This window comes from Macaca thibetana, chromosome 16, assembly GCF_024542745.1.
Source record: "Macaca thibetana thibetana isolate TM-01 chromosome 16, ASM2454274v1, whole genome shotgun sequence".
Classification (NCBI taxonomy): domain Eukaryota; kingdom Metazoa; phylum Chordata; class Mammalia; order Primates; family Cercopithecidae; genus Macaca; species Macaca thibetana.
In genome coordinates, this window is record NC_065593.1 from 76,052,326 (window position 1) to 76,075,972 (window position 23,647).

Consider the following 23,647-nt stretch of genomic DNA (forward strand, 5'->3'; position numbering starts at 1 on the left):
CCCGCCCGCCAGCCTGCGTCTGCCCTCCCCTGCCCTTCCCTCCCCACTCCTACCCCACCTCTCCTTTCCTTTCCTGCGCTCTCCTGCCCTCCGCTCGCCTCCCTGGCCCGCGCCCTCCTCGCCTCCTCTCCTCTGAGACGGCCCGGGAGCTGTCCTCGCCTTGGTGCTGAAAGAAGCCGCGCGCCGGCGGCGGAGAGGGGGCCGCTGGGCGGGGCAGTTTCTCTGGGACCCGACGGGGCTGGGGCGGGGCCTTGCATCCTACGGGACAGGGCGGGGCAGGGCTGGGGTCCCGGCCCTGGAATAGGGCAGGTGTTCTCTGGGGAGCTGCTTCTGTTCGTGTCCCAAGGGCCAATAGCCTCAGCACCTCTTGGATCCCCTCCCAGTACCAAAGGGAGTCTCCCTTCCCAGTGCAGGAAATCTCCCAGGCAGGAGGGGGGCTACAGAAAGGGTTGTTAGGGGCCTCAGGTGGTCTTTGGCTGAGGCTTTCTTCCGGGTCTGTCCACTGGGTCCGACCCTGGCAATGATACCATTAGGCCTCTGGCCTGCTCTTACAGCAAGTGACCTCCAGCTCAGCTGAGACCTAGGTCCCATGCAGAGCTCCTGTTGCCAAGCCCAGCCAGGGCCTGGTCCTGGGAGGAGGGGATAGGAGTACACATGAAGGTGTGCAAGAAATATGCAATAAAGGCCAGGTGCAGTGGCTCATGCCTGTAATCCCAGAACCTTGGGAGGTAGAGATGGGAGGATTACCTGAGGTCAGGAGTTTGAGACCAGCCTGGTCAACATGGCGAAGCCTGTCTACTGAAAATACAAAAATTATCTGAATGTGGTCGTGCCATCCTGTAATCCCAGCTACTCGGGAGGCTGAGGTGGGAGAATCACTTGTACCTGGGAGGTGGAGGTTGCAGTGAGCCGAGATCGCACCACTGCACTCCAGCCTGGTAGACAGAGCAAGACTCCATCTAAAAAAAAAAAAAAAAAAAAAGAAAAAGAAAAAAAAAAAAAAAGAAAAGAAAAGAAAGAAAGAAAGAGAGAAGGAAGTATGCAATAAGGTGCCTTCTTCAGAGGCCTGAGAGCTCTTAGCATACAGGTACATCTTGGAAGGAGAACAGATTTTTTTTTTTTTTTTTTTTTTTTTTTTTTTTTTTTTTTTTGAGACAGAGTCTCGCTCTGCCGCCCAGGCTGGAGTGCAGTGGCGTGATCTTGGCTCACTGCAAGCTCCGCCTCCCGGGTTCACGCCATTCTCCTGCCTCAGCCTCCCGAGTAGCTGGGACTACAGGCGCCCACCACCTCGCCCGGCTAGTTTTTTTGTATTTTTTAGTAGAGACGGGGTTTCACCATGTCAGCCAGGATGGTCTCGATCTCCTGACCTCGTGATCCACCCGTCTCGGCCTCCCAAAGTGCTGGGATTACAGGCTTGAGCCACCGCGCCCGGCCAGAACAGATTTAAAACCACCTATTAGCAAGTGATCACTGATAAAAGTGTCTGAGTACTGAGTACTGATTGAAAATGAACACACTAGAAAAAGCAGATGGGGGTGGGATGAGGTTTATTGAAAGAGGCTTCCTGGAGAGGAAGGGGAGAAGGGAACCACTGTTCACTGAGCACCTGGGTGGGCTTGTAGTGCTGCAGAGGGTTTGGTGAGCAATTTTGAGCCTCATCTTGGAGGACAAGCATTCAAATGGGGCGTGCACCTTAGGCAAAGGCCAAAGGTGATGTCAGTGCAGAGAGGCTGGGGTGAGGGGAACAAGGGGGCATGGGAGAGGTGAGTTTGGAGGAAAGAGGTAATTAATAAAGACCCTCAGATGCCATTTTGAACATCTGGATTTAATTGATGAACAACCAAGTTCTTAAGCAATTAGACATGAAAGAAATATTCTGGTGACATAAACTCTACAATGGTGGGTGGGGGAGGGAGGATAGACAATGAGGCTCAGCGAGGTTTTTGCTGGAGTCCGGGTGACAGGCTTGGAGTCCTGGGATGTATGTGCCTTTGTCATGCAGAGCCACAGTGCCTAGTGGTGGCCTCTTTGGCCACTGTGGCTGGCGGATGAGAAGGGGGCAGAGATGTCCTGGCTGCCCCTCTGTTGGACAGGCTGGCTGTGGAGGAAAAGAAGGGGCAATTTCTCATGAGCTCAGTGCATGGGGTGCTGAACTCTGAGGAGGGACTTGGGCAGTGGGACATTCATTCATTCATTCATTCATTCATTCACTTACTCATTCCATCAATTTCCAAGTCCTTTTGTTCACCATGGCCTGTGCTGACTAGAGTTGTTACTAGTCAGCACACTCCTGATGTGCATTTAGCTCTTATAGAGCTGATAGTAATAGGGACAAATAAGGACATTATGGCACAGAAAAGTAAGAGCAGGGACAGAGTCATCAAACGAGGATGCTGTAGAGCCTGGGGCTGGAGCAAGTGCTTGGGCTCAGCCAGATCTCAGGAAGACCTTTCGAAACCTGGACAGAGGTAGGGTCCATGGAGATCTCAGCCTAGTATCTCTGTCCCCTGAACACCTGACTTCAGGGCTCAGATTCTTAATTCAGAGAGACCTGGTCTCCTCTTTTGGCCACCCTCCCACCAGCTCAGTTGCAGCCAGGATACCCCTTCTCTGTAGTTACTGGCTGTAATGCTCTTTCCCCTCAAGTCTTCCCTATTCTCTGACACACACTGACTTCCAGCCTCCCCAGGAGTCCATGGAACCTTCATCCAGACACTTTGAATCCCCAATATTGGATGTAGCATCCTCGTGGCAGGCAGACCCAAGCTGAGGATAATGAACTAGGAAAGGCAGGGGCAGAGGCCTTCCCATTCTTTCCCCAGTCTTGTTTCTAGAACACTAATTTCCCAAATATTCTCCTACAGTTCTCTCCTTCCTGTCCTCCCCATCCCCCATTGAGCCTGAAAAGGTGCTGTTTGTCCTATGCTCGCTCCCCAGGGCAACGGGCCAGGCAGCAGGTGTGTGTGTGCGTTGAACAAGGCCATCTCCAGAGCAGAGTGGCTGAGATGAGCTTTGTTTAAATATTAAAGAAGTCAATCATTAATCAAACCTGGCTCAGTGCCCAGCAACCCACTGTCTCCATTTGGAAGGGCTTAGGCTGGGGCAGGGAGAGCCATGGGGCAGTTTGTGAGGCTACTTGCATCTCGACTGGTCAACAAAGAGCTTTTGGGGGCTGGATTATGTAGCCCAATGCAGGGCTGGCCCAAGGATTAGCAGAAAGATGTGCTGGTTGGTATAAAAGCACAGTGCTCATAACCTGGGCACTGGTGATTCGTAAAGGAATGTCCTGTTCTACTTGAGTACATTTTATGTACTGTGGACTGAAGCAGAGTCCTTTTTCTAACCAGAGCAGAAGTGGACTAAAGCAGAGTCATTTTTCTAACCAGAGCAAAGATTCCTTGGGCACTGCAGCCCCATAACTGGGCTACTGAAGAAAACAAGGCTGTGTGCAGAACCAATTCTGGGCATGACTTGGGGTGGGGGCTGGTTTGCAGGGACACAGCCATTGAGTCAATAAAACTTTAGGTCCTGAGCCACCAGGGGAAGGAGGTTGGCCTGAAACCCAGGACACACATAGAATCAAATAGAGCCAGTTTTTTGTGCACACGGCCTCACATACATGAGTTTGCAAATACACAATTACAATGTCACATGTACCCAGATCTGCCACAGCTGAACCCAGCTATAATTGGGCACTATGCATGTAGGCTGTCCCTTCCTCTTCCCCCCAACTCTCTGGCTCAGCCTCCCTCCTCCTGCCCCCCAGCCTCACCAGTCTCACTGGTGTCTAGTCCCAGCTCCACCATTCAGCTCTTACCCACAGAGGCTTCCTGCTTTACTCTGTGAAAATCCAGATGGCCAGGCTGATTGAGCACAGCATCAGGACAAGGCACAGGCCCAGCAGCATCCACTGTCTTTTAACAGTCTGGCAGGTTCCATGGCTCTGCCCAGGAAGTAGGCATTGGGCAGTGGGCTGAATATCTCAGTGTCTTGGGTCAGTGACTGTTTTTCCAGGGAGTGCAGCCTGCAGGCCAGCCCCAGCACCACCAGAGACATGACAAAGCCCAGGGCCAGCAGCACCCAGTACCCAAATTTAGCCTGGTTGGGGTCCAGCTTCAGATTCAGGAATGTCACTTTGTCTGTGTCTTTTTCTGTGAAAGACATGGGAGTATCATAGGGCAGGTGGAACTGGAGAGGGACCCCTGGGATCTCCTGTGGCTGTCAAAGGAGATCTGATTGGACTACATGCCCCTGCATGCGAGGGACCAGAGGCAAGATGCTGACCCTTTGCTCAGATGTCAGCCTGGCGGCCTAGCTGGACAGTGTGCAAGGAAGCAACTGAGCCAGGGGCTGGGGTGTGGGCGGTGGTCTTGGCTGAAGCTGCATCAGGCCTGGTACAGACAGGGTCCCACAGCAGCAGTGCTGTGCTGGTTCAAGCCAGGTCATGAATGAGCCAGGGGTTAAGGCTGGGTAGGGGTAGGTACTAGGATAGAGCAGGGTAAGGTGGAGCCTGGGGCTAGCCCAGAGCTGGAACCAGGGTCAGATTATCAAACCTTCAAAGGAACAGCTGAAGTCTGGCCAGCCTAGGATGTCCCCTTGCTGCATGTTGTCAGTCACCAGCCAGTTCAGTAGGGGTATGAAGTAGGTCATGAGGGCCTTTATACACACCTCAGACTCCCCAGTCAGCATCTTTAGGACCTCTGGCCATGGCTTGCTTGAGCCCAGCTTTAGAGCATCCCTGGGGGAGTGGATGCAGCTGTGAGGGCTGTGTGGGGGCATCAGCTGGTGCTGCTGAGGCCCCCAGTGCACCCAATCCTGGCCCCAGCGATTGGCCAGCCAGAACTTTCCCACAGAATTCGGCATAGTGGATACAATCACAAGTTTGAAAGAAGACTAATCTGGGTTTGAATCTCAGCTCTGCTATTTAGTAGCTGTGGGGCTTTGGGCAAGTAACCTTTCTGAGCCTGGGTTTCCATATCCATAAAATGGAGATGATAATGGTATCTACCTCGAAGGGCCATTGTGGTGATTAAATAAGCCCGGTGCTGGGGAGTGTAGCATGCAGGCAGTACTTGTTAACTACTGATGATGATGATGATTACTAGTACTACTGGTAATACTGTGATGATTATTATTCTCCTGGACTCAAATAGGCATAAAGTCCTGAGACACTGTTACCCGTGAGGTGCTCGATGTCAGTAGATAGTGGCAGCTCTTCACCCCTTTCTGGTTTCGGGAGGGTTTGGGAGGATTAGAAACATCATGAGCGTGGGAGGTGCTCTGCACACCACCTGTAGTGCTGCACAAATGTCAGCTGTGTTTCACGGCACACCCAGTCTTTAGGGCAGGTGGTTGAGCTTTACGCTAGGTCCCTTGGGCTCACAGTGGGAGTATGAGGTGTGCTGAAGCCAGGGCTTCAGGCTTCTCCACTCCAGAGCCCCCAGAAGAGGCAGTGGTGGGCAGATATTGATCCTTCCCAACCTGTTGTTCCTTGATCCGACCAGGAGACAGTTGGGACCCAGAGGCCCAGCGGTCACAATTTGGGGTCTAGACTAACAGGGCCCAGGCTTAAACCTGACCTAGCAGTGCTACTTATGGACTGCATAACCTTAGGCAGACAACTTAACCTCTCTCGGGCTCAGTTTCCTCATCAGTAAAATGGGCTCCATGAATACCTGCCCTCATTGTGATGAGGACTAAGTCCCACAATCATGAAGGAGGGTTTGTAGCTTCCAAACGCTTATGCACATCAGCTAATAAACAACTGGGAAATAATGAAGGGGGGAAACCAAAGGTCAGTGGGGCCAGAAACCACTGGTGAAGAAAAACCACAACTAACTCTAGGTAAGAGGTTCTGATGCTGGCTCCTGGGTAAGAGGAAGAACCTAGTAGGTGAAAAGCTTCAACCATTGAGAATCTACCCATTTAAAAACAGTCCTTCAGGCTGGGCGGGACAAGATGTTTGACCAAAGGCCAGCCAACAGCCCTTATGGACAGGACATGAGACCAGAGAGCAGCAGAGGTGACGACTGGATGCTGCCTGGAGCTTTCAACTCCAAAGTAACAACAACACACCCCATGGACAAGGTCAGGCCCACCACGGCTGGTGGGGTGAGGCTGGGGGACTTTGAGAACTTTGACCAGGTGCAATTCAACCCTCCATTCCCAACAGAACCAGCCCAGAGCCTGATTCAGGGCCATTACGTTTAGGAGGATGAATCAAAAGTAGCAAAACCAAGTTTTAAGATCAATTAGGCAAAAGAGCAGTCAAGAATCTTTCTCTTTTACCCCGCAAGCACTTGCATCTCCTCTCCCCTCCACAAACCATATTCTGCTCTGCTGCTATTTCATCATCTGCAAAGGTCATGACATCCTCCTTACTCAGAAACCTCTCCTCTGCCCATAGCTCAGAAAATGCTATGTGAAGTCCTAAGCCTGGATTCAGGGTTTTCCCTGACCAGGGGTCTGGCCAGGGACACACAGGGACTGGTGAGCAATGACAAGAGATAACTCACTGGCCACATGCTTTGGTGCCAAGTCAGACCCTGAGAGCCCTGTGCACCTTGAGTGGGGTGAGGGTGGGAAGTGGTGAAAATGACTGAGGTCAAACGTCCCACCAATCCAGTGGGATGAAAGAGGTGAATTGATGTAAAGAAAACAGATATCTTAGCCAGATGTGGTGACTCACGCCTGTAATCCCAGCACTTTGGGAGGCTGAGGTGGGTGGATCCCTTGAGGCCAGACGTTCGAGACCAGCCTGGCCAGCATGATGGAACCCCGTCTCCACTAAAAATACAAAAAATAGCCAGGCGTGGTGGTGTGTGCCTGTAATCCCAGCTGCTCTGGAGGCTGAGGCATGAGAATCACTTGATCCCAGGAGGCAGAGGTTGTAGTGAGCCAAGATCGTACCACTGCACTCCAGCCTGGGCAACAGAGACTGTCTCAAAAAAGAAAAGAAAAGAAAAAAGAAAAGAAAAGTAAGAAAATAAAAAAAAGAAAAGAGATATCTGCTATTTTTTTCTCTTTCTTTTTCTTTTTTTTTTTTTTAGACGAGGTCTCACTCTGTCGCTGAGGGTGAACTGCAGTGGTGTGATCTCAGCGCACTGCGGCCTTGACCTCCGAGGCTTAAGCGATCCTCCCACCTCAGCCTCCTGAGTAGTTGGGACTACAGGTACGTGCCACCATGCCTGGCTAAATTGTGTTCACTTTTTGTAGATACAGGGTCTAACCATGTTGCCTGTTCTGGTCTCAAACTCCTGGGCTTGATGGAGCCTCCCATCTTGGCTTTCCAAAGTTTTGGGGTTATAGGTGTGAGCCACCATGCCTGCTTTCTGCTATTTCTTGCACACTTGCATTTGAGGACAAAACTCCCTCCTTGGTTCCCTGGCATGACCTCCTAATCCTCTTTCTATGTTCACCAAAGCCCCTTTCTATTGCCTGGTATTATGAAATTTATTTGTTTATTTATTTTTTTGAGATGGAGTTTCGCTTTTGTCGCCCAGGCTGGAGTGCAGTGGCATGATCTCAGCTCACTGCAACCTCCGCCTCCCGTGTTCAAGCAATTCTCCTGCCTCAGCCTCCCAAGTACCTGGGATTATAGGCGACCACCACCACTCTCAGCTAATTTTTTGTATTCGTAGTACAGACGGGGTTTTGCCATGCTGGGCAGGCTGATCTCGAACTCCTAACCTCAGGTGATCCGCCAGCCTCGGCCTCCCAAAATGCTGGGATTACAGGTGTGAGCCACCGTGCCCGGCCATGAAATTTATTTATCCTGTGGTTCATCCTCCCCTGTTGGATGCAGAGCAGCTGGTCAGTATGGAGACAAGTAAATGTTTACTGAAAGAATGAATGACAGGCAGCCAGAGATATGAATGCAAAGAGCAGAGAGGTGCCCTTATGTTCAACATGTTCAGAAAAGCTCAAGGCTGGGCAATCAGCTAGAATAAAGTCCAGAGACATGAAAGGATGGAAGACCAAATCTACTAGGGGGACAACAGTCATGCAAGGTGCAGCCCTCCCTAGAAGCAAAGTCCAGGGGATCAGTCCTGAAACTCCATCTGGCCTGGTGGTTAGAGATAAACTGCATGGTGGAATCAAAAATATGCTCATTAAATTTGCAAAGGATACTAAATTTGTGGCAGTGTTAATCCTCTAGGAGACAGGAATAAAGCTCAAGATGACCTTGACCAATTAGGGAAATGGACCTATTGAAATCTGTTGAAATTCAACAGGAAAATGATCAAGTCAGTGGGTAAGAGCCACATCTCCAAGGTTGGGGTGCTGATCTTGGAACCAGTTAGACCTGGATCTAAGCCCACCAGGGACTGTATTCTTTGACTAATGGAGGCCAACAGGGTGAAAGATAATGTGTTCTGGAGTCAGTTATGGGTTCAAAGCATGACTTTGCTTCTTGCTAGATGAATGACACACAACGACACCACCTCTCTTGCCTTCAGTTTCATCATTTGTAAAAGGCAGATAATAATATCCACTTTGCAAAGTTAAGAGCTATTATTCTAATATGAAACATTGTAAGAGTATTCATCAGAGAGTGCCCCCTGTAGTAGTAAATGCTTCACATTTTCAGTTCAGTCCCCTACTCCTTCGGGGTTTGCTTTAGGACTAAAAACCACTGCCACGTAGGTAGGCATGGAAAGAATAAGCTAAACACCAAGTGCAGAGAAAAAGACTCAACGGTCAAAGTGGACCACAGGCTGACCAGAAGCATGCCAAGAGACTACTGTGAAAGCATCCTGGATCAGCCTGGGAACTGGATTTGGGCACCTCCAAGAAGAGATGGGAGAAACAGACTGCACTCAAGGGTATGCCAAGTGCTGCTGAGAGGGTAGGTCAGCACCTTGTAAGGAAAGGATAAGGGAGATTCAGATGGAAGGCTGAAGCCTGAGGTAGAACCCCAATGCTGGCTTCCTGTCTGGGACAGTTTGGCTTACTGCCGTGTGTGTGTGTGTGTGTGTGTGCGCGCGCGTGCATGTGTGTGTGTGTTAGTGGGAGGGGCTAAACAGTGTCTTTTCTTTCTTTCTTTCCTTTTTATTTTTTTGAGATGGAGTTTCACTCTTGTTGCCCAGGCTGGAGTGCAATGGTGCAGTCTCGGCTCACTGCAACATCCACCTCCCAGGTTCAAGTGATTCTCCTGCCTTAGCCTCTCAAATAGCTGGGATTACAGGCGCCTGCCACCATGCCCAGCTAATTTTTGTATTTTTGGTAGAGACGGGGTTTCATCATGTTGGTCAGGCTGGTTTTGAACTCCTGACCTCAGGTGATCCACCTGCCTCGACTTCCCAAAGTGCCGGGATTACAGGTGTGAGCCACTGTGCCTAGCCTAAGCAGTGTCTCTGAACACAGAAGGCTACACAAGAGGAAATGGGCTCTGATTAATGTAGGAAAGACTGCAGTCTGACGTGAGGAAGAACTTCCGCTAGAATATAAGCTTAATAAAGCTCTGCTCAAGGTGTCTAGTGTCGTTGGGGGTGGAGAGGGAGCCTGGAGCAGAACTTCCTTAAAGGGAGATGGGGGAGCCAAGAACAAATGAAGGAAGAGGGCACTCACCCCAGGAGCTCCCCGGCAATCTTGGCTGTAGATGTCACACTGGTGCAGTGGACCCATGTGGCCTGAGGCTTTGCACAGTGTTTCATGGAACTGGAACTGGAGCACCAGACTGAGGAAGTATCTGTTTGAGAAACGTGAGGGCAGGCTAGGGAGTGGAGACCAGGAGTGGGAAACTCAGAGCCACTTGGGACCAGGCAGCTCTGACATGCAGTGGCCACAAGGGCCGCATGTCAGCAGTCACTGCCTAGGCGGAGGCTCCTTGGGCAGGGCCTAGCCTTGGGCTGACCCTAGAGTACTGGGGGGCTCTCCTTCTCTAGCTTTCTGAACCAGCAGTCACCCCAACCCTTGCCCCACTCTGACCTGCCCTCCTCCAAGGGACAACAGGGATGGTCTAGAATATTCCCATCAGCTCTGCCCTCTGCACAGGACCTGATGCAAAAGCTCAAAGGATTCTAGGTCAGAGACCTCAGAAGGCTGTGCAACCCAACAGGAAGAGATGGCAGGGGTGCAGGGTGACATTTGGACCTAGGGCCTTCCTGCAAATCCTCGCTCCAGTTCCCATGCCCCTCAACTCCTAGGACTGGCACTGCCAACAGGACCCAGCCCTTTACCATATGTAGGGCACACCAGCAGAAATGTGGAACTTGGCACCTGGATCAAAGTCTTCCTCTGAGTGAGGAACAGGGGGCCATAAGCCCTGGTATTTTAACCTGGCAGGGAAAAGCTTGGTGGTGGTGTCTGGCAGGTTCTTGGAGCCTCTCTCTTTTCCTTCCTTCCTTCCTTCCTTCCTTCCTTCCTTCCTTCCTTCCTTCCTTCCTTCCTCCCTCCCTCCCTCCCTCCCTCCCTTCCTTCCTTCTATCTTCTTTCTTCTCTCTTTTTTTTTTTTTTTCAGAGTCTTGCCCTGTTGTGCAAGCTGAAGTGCAGTGGCGTGATCTCGGCCCACTGCAACCTCACCCTCCTGGGTTCAAGCTATTCTCTTGTCTCAGCCTCCCAAGTAGCTGGGATTATAGGTGTGAGCCACTACACCTGGCCTGCCTTTTTCTTTTCAAAGCACCTGCATGTCTATCAAAATTGGACTTGGCAGGCTGAGGATACCTAATGCATTTTGATTGATTAAATAAATGAAAACACATGGGATCGGGAATCAGAGTAAAACAATAGCAGTTAACACTGACTGAGCACTTCCTCTATGCTCAGAACCACGTCCGGCTTTCCACATAGACTCACGCATGCACTCAACACCGTCCTGGTCTCTGGAGGAGGTACCAGTGGGGGAGCCGGGGAGGCAAGGCCCCTGCTTACATCCTAACAGTGGAGGACAGATTACAGACCAATAAACAAAGTCGTTTCATCTAGTAAGAAGTCTTGAGAAGAAAACAGAGAAACATCCCTGTAGGGCAGTACTACTATTATTCCCATTTTGCAGATGAGGAAACCAAGGTTTGGCGATCAGGGAATTGGCCGCAGGACACAGAGCTAATCACAGTCGCACCCTGATGACCTGAAGGTCTGGTTTTGCCCCTCTGAGCTGTGCGACTGTGGGAAAGTTGCTGATTGTCTCCGAGTCTTGTTGTAAAATGTCTATAAAATGGAAGGAAGTAGGCTGCGTGTGGTGGCTCACACCTGTAATCCCAGCACTTTGGGAGGCTGATGTTGGAAGATTGTTTGAGCCCAGGAGTTTGAGACCAGCCTGAGCAACAAAGTGAGACCCTGTCCCTAAAAAAATACAAAAATGAGCCAGATGTGCTGGTGCGCATCTGCAGTCCCAGCTACTTGGGTGCTAAGGCAGGAGGATTGCTTGAGCCCAGGAGGTCAGGGCTGCAGTGAGCCATGATTGCTCCACTGCCCTCCAGCCTTGGCAACAAAGTGAGACCCTGTCTCAAACACAACCTTCATCATTGGCTCACTGGAGCCTCTGAACCATCTCCAAGTTCAACAGAGTGTCAGGAGCTTCCCTCCCAGTTGACAGGGCCTTATTCAAGGCCCAGGGAGTTGCCACCCCTCCTGCTTAACCCCTGGGTTCCATCAGCTAGGGTGGTGGGCAGGGCTGACAGAAGCCTCCTGTGGGTGCCTCAGATGGCCTATTAGGGTGACCTTAGAGAGGCACAAGGTCAAGACTCTGCCAAGCCCACAGGGGGGACCTGCTCCTGAAGTCAAGGGTGGGAGTAAGAGGACAAGGGGAGAGAGGAGCTCCCAGCTCTGACACCCGTTGGTTTGCTGTGTGACCTTGGGCTGGTTTGTGACCTCCCGTGAGCTTCAGCTGCTGCTTCTGTGAGCTGAGCATTTTGAAATGATCACAATGCAAGGTGGTTGTAAATGTTCAAATTCAACATAAAAGGCCAGGCACAGTGGCTCATGTCTGTAATCCCAGCACTTTGGGAGGCCTAGGCAGGCAGATCACTTGAGCCCAGGAGTTTAAACCTGGGCACCATGGCAAACCCCATCTCTAAAAAAAAAATTACACAAAACTGGCCAGTGTGGTGGTGCACGCCTGTAGTCCCAGCTACTCAGGAGGCTGAGGAAGGAGGATTGATTGAGGCTGGGAGGTCAGGTCTGAAGTGAGCCGTGATCATGCCACTGTACTCCAGCTTGAGTGACAGAGCGAGGCCCTGTCTCAAAAAACAAACAAAAAAAGTAAGAGCCTGTTTCAGAGCCAGGAGCGCCCCCTGGCAACCCCAAATCACACTGTGACCAGCAGACTGAAGCTGGTCAGTCCAAGGCCTGGCAGATATGGAGAAGCCCTGGTCACAGGCATTTATTATCCCATCAAATGGCCAGGGGTCAGTGATGAGGTGTAACCTGGGGGTCCCTCACTCGAAAGTGATGCCTCCCAACTGCTGGTGGGTTCCCATGGCAGCTTGGGGAGTGTTAAGCCCAAGGCAGGCATGTGTGCATTTTAGGGGCCTGCCTATCTCCCATGGGGAGTCTTTCCCCAGAAAGGAAAGTGCTCAGGCCCCCGCACACCCCATTGCCTGGCACCAGGAAGGGAGGGAGGTGTGGGAGGGCCTGCCTGGTGGTTAATGCTCTGTGATTGGAGAAGCCCAGTTGCAATCATTGTGTAAGCTTCCCAGCCACCCAGAGAGCAAGTGGGGTCAAACACCAGGGTCCATTTTTCACAGATAAGGAGACTGAAGCCTAGAAAGGCTAAGAGACCTGCTCAGTGCCTGCGTGGAAGATTATAGAGAGGTTCTTGTGCTGCAGAAAGTCCTGGAAATGGCCCGTCTGGTGGAAAATAGTAACAAACCCACCTGAGGTTCCACCACTCCTGATTGTAGATGTCTTTCCGAATGCTGCCGTCAAAGACCTTCCAGTGAAACAGGTCCATCAGGTAGCCGAAGGGGATGAAGGCAATCTTCTCCAGGGCAATTCGCATCAGGAAATTGACTTCATCCTCTGGGAAGAGGGTGAGGGCAGTCAAGAGGTGACCCCTGGGATCTTCCCGTAGCTTTGCCCGAGAGCCCTGACCCCATCGAGCCCTAGCGGCGGCCCCAGGCTTGGGCCCTTGGTCCTCATCACCTGAGTCCTGGTGCTTGAGGCTGAGCAGGCCTATGTTGAGCAGGTGCTTGTGGGAGGAGGCCGAGAGGGTGATCACAGACCCCACAGCCTCTTCAAAGGCTGAGTTGGCACCTTCACAGAAGATGATGGAAAGGTTCTTGTACTGCAGAAAGTACTGGATACGGCCCATCTTGTGGAAGATGGAGAGCAGGTCTTCTATGGTCACTTCCGTGCACTTCTTTATTATACAAGCAAAGGGCATGGGTTAAGGAGCATGGAGAAAGGGAGTTTTCCCATTCAGACTCCTCGAGGGATTGTGTGGTCAGGTTGGAGCCCAGATAGGGCTCTGCAGTTGTTCTTTTTGTTTGTTTGTTTGTTTTTGAGACAGAGTTTTACTCTGTCCCCCAGGTTGGAGTGCAATGGTGCCATCTCAGCTCACTGCAGCCTCTGGCTCCCAGGTTCCAGTGATTCTCCTGCCTCAGCCTCCTGGGTAGCTGGGATTACAGGCACACGCCACCCCACCTGGCTAATTTTTGTATTTTTAGTAGAGACAGGGTTTCACCATGTTGGCCAGGCTGGTCTCGAACTCCTGACTTCACGTGATCCACTGCCTTGGCCTCCCAAAGTGCTAGGATTATAGGTGTGAGCCACCACGTCTGGCTGGCAATTGTTCTTTCTCAGTCTAGGCCCCATATCCAACTAGCAACCAAGCCCTTTGCTCTCACGCCACCTTTCCTTCTGTATTTCTCGCTTGCCTTTCCCCCTCCCCTGCCCCGGCTCTCCCCCGCCCACACCTAAGACAAGCAGAGAGGGGAGAGGAGAGGGCCAGGTGTGTGGTACCTCCGTGAGCACCCGAAGTCATCGTCAAGGTAGAAGTTCCATGCAGAGGTGACACTCCACCTCTTGCCCATCAGTTGGCCTCGTCAGCATCAACTTTTTCCAGAAACTGGGTGGGGCAGGCAGCAGCCCCAGGGAGGTGAAGAATTTCTCAGAGTCTTCAAACATTTTCTCTGATTTCCAGTGCTGGGGGAGAAGAGGGGATATGTAGGGCGCTGCCTTGTTTGCCCAAGGATGACGATGGGGAGGGGCAGGGACAGACAGGCCAAGCACTAACCTGGCCTTTCATGATCTTTGTGACATCTTCAGGGATCTTCTTCGGGAAGGGCAGGACCAGGTCTAAGATGTTGACCGAGGACTGAGCCCACATGTTCCCTGGAAGAAGAGGAGAGGGGCTAAGGGGAGGCTGGAGACAGTCTCTGCCTTTATCTGGCACTCACCTCGGCCACCAGCAGGGCCTTTACCCCGGAGGTGGGCAGGGATGGGCCCCCTCAGGTCGATGAGCTCGGGCCCATAGTGGCGGTGGAGGGTCCGGTGCATGTAGGCGTGTAGGTTCAGCTAGAGTGGCCGCAGCTCCTGGAAGAACCGCTCCAGGTCTTGCTTCAGGGTGTCTGACTCATACTTGGAGCGCCACAAGGCTCCCATGTCTTTGTAACCTAGGACAGGAGAGAGGACTCACTAGGAGCTCACCATCTCACCCTTTACCCCTGGCCTAGCTGACAAGAGACCCAGACACCTTCTAGGGAAGCAACTCAACCTCGCTGACCCTCTGGGTCTTCTTTGGCAAAACGGGGAGAATACCTGCCCATTTTGGAAAGGCACTGAGCAAAGTCCACGATCCGAGCTCCTCACCATGCCTGCAAGGCCCTGAGTCCCCTCTCATCCCACCTCATCCTTAGCCCTGCGGCCACCTGGGCTTCTTTCAGGTCTTCCAGAGCACCAGCTCCTCCTGCTGCGGAGCCTCTGCCTAGGATGCTCTTCTTTCACATCTTGCTCCCCCTCTTTTGCCCATCTTTCAGGTCTTGGATAAATGTCAGAGGCCTTCCCTGACCACTTATCTGCAGCAGCCTCTTCTCATTCTCTTTCTTAGCAGCCCCTTCCTATTCTGCAACACCCCAGGTGGTAGTGAGAGACCGGTATTTACTGAATATGGTCTGCCTCCCCGCAGGACCATAGGTGCATGAGAACAGGCACCTGTCTTTTCACCTGTGTGTCCTCAGAACCTCCCCAGCACCTAGCACATAGGTGCTCCATGAATATTTGGAGAGCCCAGCTGCAGGGCTCATAGGTCCTGCCTCCAGGGCCCTATGGCCGCCTTCATCCTGGGAAAGCTCAGCTTTGCCCCTTCCTTGCCATCGCTCTGAGCCCCGTGGCGTCCTGTCTGCTCACCATTGAGCTGTGCAACCTTGTTGCTGAGCTCCACGTAGTGCTCAAAGGTGGTGCGGATCTGGCGGCCCATGGCATCCCGCCAGCCCTGCCAGGCCCATAGCAGCTCCTCTTTGTTCCTGGAGGTGGCCATGACTTCTTTGAGTTCTATGCCCAGAAAAGGAGCCATGGGGGACCCACTCCCACCTGCCTCTGCCCTCACCCTCCTGGCAATAAAGGAGGGTGGTTGAGGACTGGGAGGGGCCCCTGGAAGGGACTGAGTGCTGGAGATTCTGTGGTTGGGTGGGACAGGGCTTGGGTGTTCACCAGGCTCCAGGGACAGGCAGGGCCTCTCATTCAGGCACACCTGGGCCATACTGTATGTCATCTCCATGTCGGCCAGAAGCTCGTTATACTGAGGGGACAGGTGTTACCCAGGGTAGGCCAGTGCCCCTGGGCCTGCCCTCAGTGCTCGCCCTCAGCCAGGAGAGATCGGCACCCCCACCTCTACTCCTCTCCTTCTCCAGAAGAAGTTCTGATCTTGCCTCTCCTCCACCCCCTGCCTCCCTTCCGCCCCAGACACTCTGGCTGCCCCACCAGACCCCTGGGGCCAGGGAGCATGTGCCCAAAGGCCTGGGGGCTCCATCCATCACCTCCCGCAGCTCGTCCTTGGGCAGGGCCACCTTGTCTATGTTCTGCAGCTTTCTCAGCATGCGATTCAAATCCTGGTTCTGGAACTGGGCGACCTTAAACAGGCAGGCCCGGGTGCCAAAGTAAATCATGAACTGGGACCTCTCCATGTCCTTGTGCAGCTGCAAAGAGGGCCAGCAAGGTTGGGGGACAGGGGAAGGGTCCCACTTGACCTCCAGGGCCATGGCACCCTAACTGACTCCCTAATCCCATTGGCTTAGGGAACAAGATTTGCTAAGAGGGAGAGGGCAGAAACCTGGGTCCCTAAAAGCAAGGAGGTGAGATTTACAAAGGACAAGAAGCAAGAGATTCTTGACTGGAGAAAGTTTAGGGCTTCCAGGAGGCCCAGAACTTGCAGCCCGCTTTGATATGTACACTGGGGCTTCCCTAGTTCCTCTTGCTTGGGATGGGGGCAGGAAGTGTGGTGCCCCATGGTCCCAAATCCCTGAAAAGAGCAAAGAGAGGAGAGGCTGGGGTGGAGATGACACCATACCATCTCCTCCTGATTTTTCCTGGTGATGTTGGTGACATAGTGCCAAGTGGCCTCCATGAACTGGTTCAACACAACTTTAGCTGTTTGGTCATAAAACTGCCGGAAGATCTTGGTCTTAGTCTCATTGTAGAAGTCATCTGCAGGGAAGGATATGGGCACCATGTGCTGGGAAGGTCCTGTCCCCACCCAGTCCCCTTCTCTGGTCCCATGCTTCTTGGGGTCTCAGCCACACCTAAACTATGTTCATCCTTGATCCAGAGGCAAGGCAACAGCTGCCCGTAACAGAGGAGCACAAGTAGGGAAGGTCCAGGGCGAATCTGTCTGCACCCATGACCAAGAAAACAGCAGAGCTGGATGAGGCTATGGGCCAATCACAAGCCAGCTCCATATTGTGACATCAAGGGCCAGAGGCTCAGCCACAGAATGTTAGAACTGGAAAGGCCCATCCACCTCCTGGTCCAACTGTCCCCATTTTACAGGTGGGGAGACTGAGGTCCAGAAAGTCAAGCCAAGTGATCTGGCTCATGTGGTTAGCTAATGGCAGAGCCAGAAGGAGGAACCGGGGTCTTGACTTTTAGGCCAGAACTTGTTCGGCTCTCCTTGGTCACTTTTCCCTGGGGCTGGAGCCACCCTTGGGTTATGGCCAGGGATTGATGAGGCCCTCCCTCCATAGGCTGGGACCACTTCTGAGCAGGTGGATGGGATGATGGATGGATGGATGGATGGATAGGTGGATGGATGGATGGATGGATAGGTGGGTGGATGGATGGATGGACGGACGGACGGATGGACGGACGGACGGACGGATGGGTGGGTGGGTGGATGGATGGATGGATGGGTGGGTGGGTGGGTGGGTGGGTGGATGGATGGGTGGATGGGTGGATGGGTGGATGGACGGATGGATGGATAGGTGGATGGACGGATGGATGGATGGATGGATGGACGGATGGGTGGATGGGTGGATGGACGGATGGGTGGATGGGTGGATGGACGGACGGACGGATGGGTGGATGGACGGATGGATGGATGGATGGATGGGTGGATGGATGGATGGATGGGTGGGTGGGTGGGTGGACAGACGGACGGACGGACGGACGGACGGACGGGTGGATGGATGGATGGACGGATGGGTGGATGGATGGATGGATGGATGGATGGATGGATGGATGGATGGATGGATGGGTGGGTGGATGGATGGATGGATGGATGGATGGATGGATAGGTGGACGGATGGATGGACGGACGGACGGATGGATGGACGGACGGATGGATGGACGGATGGATGGACGGACGGATGGGTGGATGGATGGATGGATGGATGGATGGATGGATGGATGGGTGGATGGGTGGGTGGGTGGATGGATGGATGGATGGATGGATGGATGGGTGGGTGGGTGGATGGATGGATGGATGGATGGATGGGTGGGTGGGTGGGTGGGTGGATGGATGGATGGATGGATGGGTGGGTGGGTGGGTGGATGGATGGATGGATGGATGGATGGATGGGTGGGTGGGTGGATGGATGGATAGATGGAGTTAATATATCTGGGTCTCTGGAAGCCAGGTTGTCTTTCCAGGTTCTTCTAACTTGACCTCTTATGTTCACATGTTCAGGCTTTTTCTCTCTTATAGGCTGTGCAATCATCATCAGGGCTGTGCAGGGCCCTCCCCATCACACCTGTTTCTCCAGGGAGACCCTAATATTATGAGTTTGCAATCAGGAGAAGGCACACGAGGCAGGGACTGGGTGGGGTGTGGAGAGGCGAGGCTGGCACCTTCCATCCAGGGTGCATGCCCATGAGTACCTGAGCCTGATCTGAAAACCAGCTGGCAAGACACCAGCTCTCTGTAAGTCTGTGGTTACCCCCAGTACTCTTGCACTGAGGTCTGTGGAGGCCAGCTCCATCTGTCTCACCTTGGGTTTCTCCTCAGACTCACTTCCCTCCACACTCAGAATCCCTGTACCCTGTGTTGCCTTCCATCACTCTCAGCCCACAAAGGCTCACATGTTCAAAAAGGCCCCACCTCTACACATGGGCTGATACCACGACTACAGAAACTGACCAAATAACCCCCAAAATATGATCCATTATGGGTAAAATATATTTATAACATGAGGAAAGGAAGAAAAGGATAGTGACACTTCTGGTTAAGCTGATCGACTGAGCTCACAGAGAAGTCTCCCTTCCTGCTTCAAGCATATAGACATGTATTAGTCCATTCTCACATTGCTATAGAGAACTACCTGAGACTGGGTAATTTATAAAGAAAAGAGGTTTAATTGACTCTACAGTTCCACAGGCTGTACAGGAAGCATGGCTGGGGAAGCCTCAGGAAACTTACAATCATGGTGGGAGACGAAAGGGAAGCAGGCACATCTTCACATGGTGGCAGGAGAGAGAGAGAAGGGGGAGGTGCTACACACTTTTAAACAACCAGATCTTGAGAACTCAGTCACTATCACGAGAACGACAAAGGCGAAGTCTGCCTCCATGATTCAACACGCCCACCTCTCCTCCAACACAGGGGAGGTCAGGGTGCATCCATCCAGAGAGCTGCAGCATTGGTGTGGGGGGATAGCTGATCCCAATGGAAATGACGTCTTTGCCCCTGCAAGCGTCAGGTGCATGCATGGGATTGTGCAGAAGGCTGTTTCAACTGAAGATGGCTGATAGGTCCAGTTTACACCAGGTATAAGAGAAAATCCAGTTTCAGGAGGGATAATAATAATTACCAACCCTCACTGAGCACTTTCTAGGTGCTAGGGACCATTTGGGGGCTTTCAACATATGAATCCTCACAACAAACCCATGAGGTAAGTACTGTGATCAACACTCCCATTTTATAGATGAGGAAACAGGGGCACAGAAAGGTTGAGGAATTTGCTCTTAGTCACACAGCCAGCAAATGGTGGAAATGGGACTCAATATCCTATGGTTGGTTCCAGAGCTTGTGCTAAACTGCAGACACAATGAATGAAGCAGACTGCAACGGAGGAAGGACAAGTCTCAGAGCAATCCAAAAGGGACTTAAAATGCACGTCTTTATGCCATATATAAAAATTAACTCAAAAATGGGTCACAGCTTATTTTCTTTTTTCAATTTAAAAGAGTACATTTAAGGCTGGGTGCAGTGGCTCATGCCTGTAATCCCAGCACTTTGGGAGGTTGAGGCGGGTGGATCACTTGAGGTCAGGAGTTCAAGACCAGCCTGACCAACATGGTGAAACCCTGTCTCTACTAAAAATACAAAAATTAGGCAGGCATGGTGGCACATGCCTGTAATCCCAGCTACTCGGGAGGCTGAGGCTGGAGAACCGCTTCAACCCGGGAGGCAGAGGTTGCAGTGAGCCAAGATCGCACCACTACACTGTAACCTGGGTGACAGAATGAGACTCTGTCTCAAAAAATAAATAAATAAAATAAAAATAATAAAAGAGTACATTTAACACCTTATCTTGGACAACGTGACAGTCATGAGATCTTTGTGTAGGAGAAGAAAGAGGGAACAAAAAAACGAAGTCTACAAAATTCTTAGAACATAGGGGAAAGTTTCATGACATTGGATTTGGCAATGATTGCTTGGATATGACACCAAAAGCAAAGGCAACAAAAGAAAAAATAAGCAAATTGAACCTCATCAAAATTTTAAACTTTTGCATCTCAAAAGATGCTATAACAGAGCAAAAAGGCAACCCATGGAATGGGAGAAAATATCTGTTACTCACAGATCTGCTAAGGAATTAATATCCAGAACATATAAAGAACTCCTCAAACTCAACATTCAAAGATGGGCAAAGGGCTAGGCATGGTGGCTCACACCTGTAATCCCAGCACTTTGGAAGGCCGAGGTGGGTGGATCACCTGAGGTGAGGAGTTCGAGACCAGCCTGACCAATATGGTGAAACCCTGTCTCTACTAAAAAAATACAAAAATTAGACAGGCATGGTGGTGGGCGCCTATAGTCCCAGCTACTCAGGAGGCTGAGACAGGAGAATTGCTTGAACCCAGGAGGTGGAGGTTGCAGTGAGCCAAGATCGCACTACTGCATTCCAGCCTGTGTGACAAAGTGAGACTCCATCTAAAAACAAACAAACAAACAACAACAACAGCAAAACAAAGATGGGCAAAGGACTTGGGTAGACATCTCTCTAAAGAAAATACATGAGTTGCTCATGAGCACAGGAAAAGATGCTCAACATCACTAATTATTAGGGAAAGGCAAATCAAAGCCACCCATTAGGGTGGCTGTTATCAAAAAAACAGAAAACAAGAGTCGGTCAACATGTGGAGAAATTGGAAACCTTGCGCATTGTTGGGGGTAATGGGAAATGGCAGAGCCGCTGTGGAAAACAGTCTGGTGGTTTCTTAAAAAAAAATAAACATTGAATTACCATATGATCTAGCAATTCTCCTGGGTATATAGACAATAGAACTGAAAGCCGGGACTCAAACAAATATTTGTACACAGTGTTCTGTCAACCTGAAATAATAAAACAAGATCAGAATCCAGTTTAACAGGTTTATTCGAACGTGAAGCTGAGGATGGCCCTTCTCACTGGCTCCAAAGAAATGGCGTCCGTGCTCTGAAGTTGAGAAGTTTAAGGTCTTACTTTATAGTCAGAAAACTAAGAAATTAGGTAGAATCACAACATTTCCCATATAAGTTTGGTTTATGAGTTACAGCAATTTGATTAATAATAGCTTATTTTCTTTTTTTCAATTTAAAAGAGTACACTTAACACATCTTGGACAGTGTGACAGTCCTGAGGTCTTTGAGTAGGAGAAGGAAGAGGAAAGTTAATCTATAATGAAGTTCAACAGAAAAGAGGAAAGGAAACTTCTGTGGCACCCTTCAGTCTTTTATAACATTTTACAAAACAATGCAGCTAAGAGGAAAAGGAGTAATCCATAATTAGGGAAACAAAGTTCACAGCTGCCTGTAAGTGACTCAGGTCCCACAATTACCTTCCTTCAAGGCTCAGAATAATTTAAAGTTTTAACAGCTTTGATTTTGAATTACCTTTTTTACAGTTCATAGTAACATTATTCACCATAGCCAAAAGGTGGAAACCCATTCGTTCATGGATGAATGAACGGATAAACAAAATGTGGTATATACATGTAATGGAATATTACTCAGCCTAAGAGGGAAGGAAATTCTAACACATCCTATAGCATGTATAAACACTGAAAACATTATGCTGAGACAAGCCAGAGACAAAAAAAATACTGTATGATTTTATGTTTCATGGGTACAGAGGCTGGGTACTATGGCTCATACCTGTAATCCCAGCACTTTGGGAGGCCAAGGCAGGTGGATCACTTTAGCCCAGGAGCTCAAGACAAGCCTGGACAACATAAGGAGACCCCATCCCTACTAAAAAAAAAGAATTTTTTTTTTCTTTTTTGAGACAGAGCCTTGCTCTGTCGCCCAGTCTGGAGTATAATGGGATGATCCCGGCTCACTGCAACCTCTGCCTCCCGGGTGCAAGTGATTCTCCTGCCTCAGACTCCCAAGTGGCTGGGATTACAGGTGACCCCCACCATGCCCAGCTAATTCTTGTATTTTTAGCAGAGATGAGGTTTTGCCATTTTTGGCCAGGCTGGTCTTGAACTCCTGACCTCAAGTGATCCTATCACCTTGGTCTCCCAAGTGCTAGGATTACAGGCATGAGCCACCGTGCTTGTCCTCTACTAAAAACTTTTTTAAAAAGTATCTGAATGTGGTGGTGCATGCCTGTGCTCCCAGCTACTGAGGAGGTTAAGGTGGGAGGATTGCTTGAACCCAGGAGGTCGAGGCTGCAGTGAGTCTGGACAACAGAGTAAGCACCTTTTTTGGGGGCACCTTGTCACACACACACAAATGAAACTGTTCTGGAGATGGATGGTGGTGATGGCTGCAATCAACAATGTGAATGTACTTAGTGCCACCAAATTGTACACTTAAAAACGGTTAAGATGGTAAGTTTACATTATGTATATTTTGACACAATTTTAAAAAAACAAGGTTTTTAAAGTGATTCAGAGAACAGAATCTGTGAGGCAAAAATAGGCTTTTATGAAAACACAGGAGGTTTGAAAGAAGCAGGGATGCTAAAATGAAAAATATAGGGACTAAATTGGAACAACAAAACTCTCGACAGCCAGATTAAACAGTAGGCTAAACATCAGAATCACTGGGCCTTGAGGACACAGGTGGGGAATTGTCAGGCACACAGGACAGGAAATGGGGTGAGCGCTATGAGCAAGAGTTACGAGACAGAGGGCAACACAGAAAGCCCCAGGCAGGGTTTCATGGGGGTCCTCAAAGGAGAGGGGAGAGGATGAGGGAGAGCCGACATGGGGAGAGAGGATGAGGGAGAGAGGGATGAGGAGAGGCGACACAGGGAGACGGCTGAGTACTCCCGGAAACTGAGGCAAGCTGTGGGCCCCAGTGGACGAGCTCCGTGTGCTCCCAGTAAGAAGACAGTTGACTGACCGTGCAAGGATGTGTAGTGGGGAAGTTCCTGGAAGGCAGCTGGGAGATGGGAGTTTTCAGTCCACCTCTATCACCCGATTGCCCCGGTTCCTCTTCCTGTCTCAAATAAGGGGGCTGATCTGGACTTGGCTGATCTGGGGATGTTATGAAGCTAGCTTTTTCAGGAGATGATGCATTCATTATAAAGAGAAGACACTCTGTACTAGGACTTTGTACATCATCTCATTTCATCTTCATGGCAACCCTGAAAGGGTGGATAAGAACCATAAGAAAGAAAATGCAGACTGCAAAAATGAACTGCCCAAGGTCACACAGGTGGTAAGTGCAGAGGTGGGGTTAGCCACTTTTTCACTTACGTTAAAAGCCAGGGTGGGTGGGAAGGGGATTGGGCAGATGGAGGAATGTGGAGGGTCGGGAGGGGTGTGGAGATGAGAGAAACTGTCTGGCAGCCACCACCTGTGGCCAGGGTAGGTAAGAGCTGGTCACCCAAGGGCGGCATTGGCAGCCACAGCACGGAGATGAGCTCAGCCTTCAGGGCCACTGGTAGAAAACACTGGGTTGTTCCCTCTTCCTGCTGTTACCGCCTTGTCTTCCTCTGCTACCTTCCAGGTATCCCCTGCCTGTCCCCACTCACCCAAGGAGGCAGAAGCAGGCATCTAAAGAATGATACTATCAGGGCCCGGTGCGGTGGCTCACGCCTGTAATCCTAACACTTTG

At 50.9% G+C, this 23,647-nt stretch overlaps 1 protein-coding gene across 1 annotated transcript; it reads right to left on the minus strand.

Moving 5' to 3' along the window:
• Positions 1-3,823: 3,823 nt before the first annotated feature.
• LOC126938330 (angiotensin-converting enzyme-like protein Ace3) lies at positions 3,824-16,612 on the minus strand. The gene is given in 16 exon segments (XM_050762380.1): positions 3,824-3,930; positions 3,933-4,151; positions 4,554-4,738; positions 9,571-9,597; positions 9,599-9,691; positions 10,182-10,280; positions 12,819-12,963; positions 13,087-13,310; positions 13,918-13,953; positions 13,955-14,088; positions 14,180-14,277; positions 14,367-14,558; positions 15,292-15,435; positions 15,595-15,682; positions 15,921-16,079; positions 16,451-16,612. Coding segments are annotated over 16 exon segments (2,100 nt in total). The 3' UTR covers positions 3,824-3,835.
• Between the last annotated feature and the right edge of the window lie 7,035 nt (positions 16,613-23,647).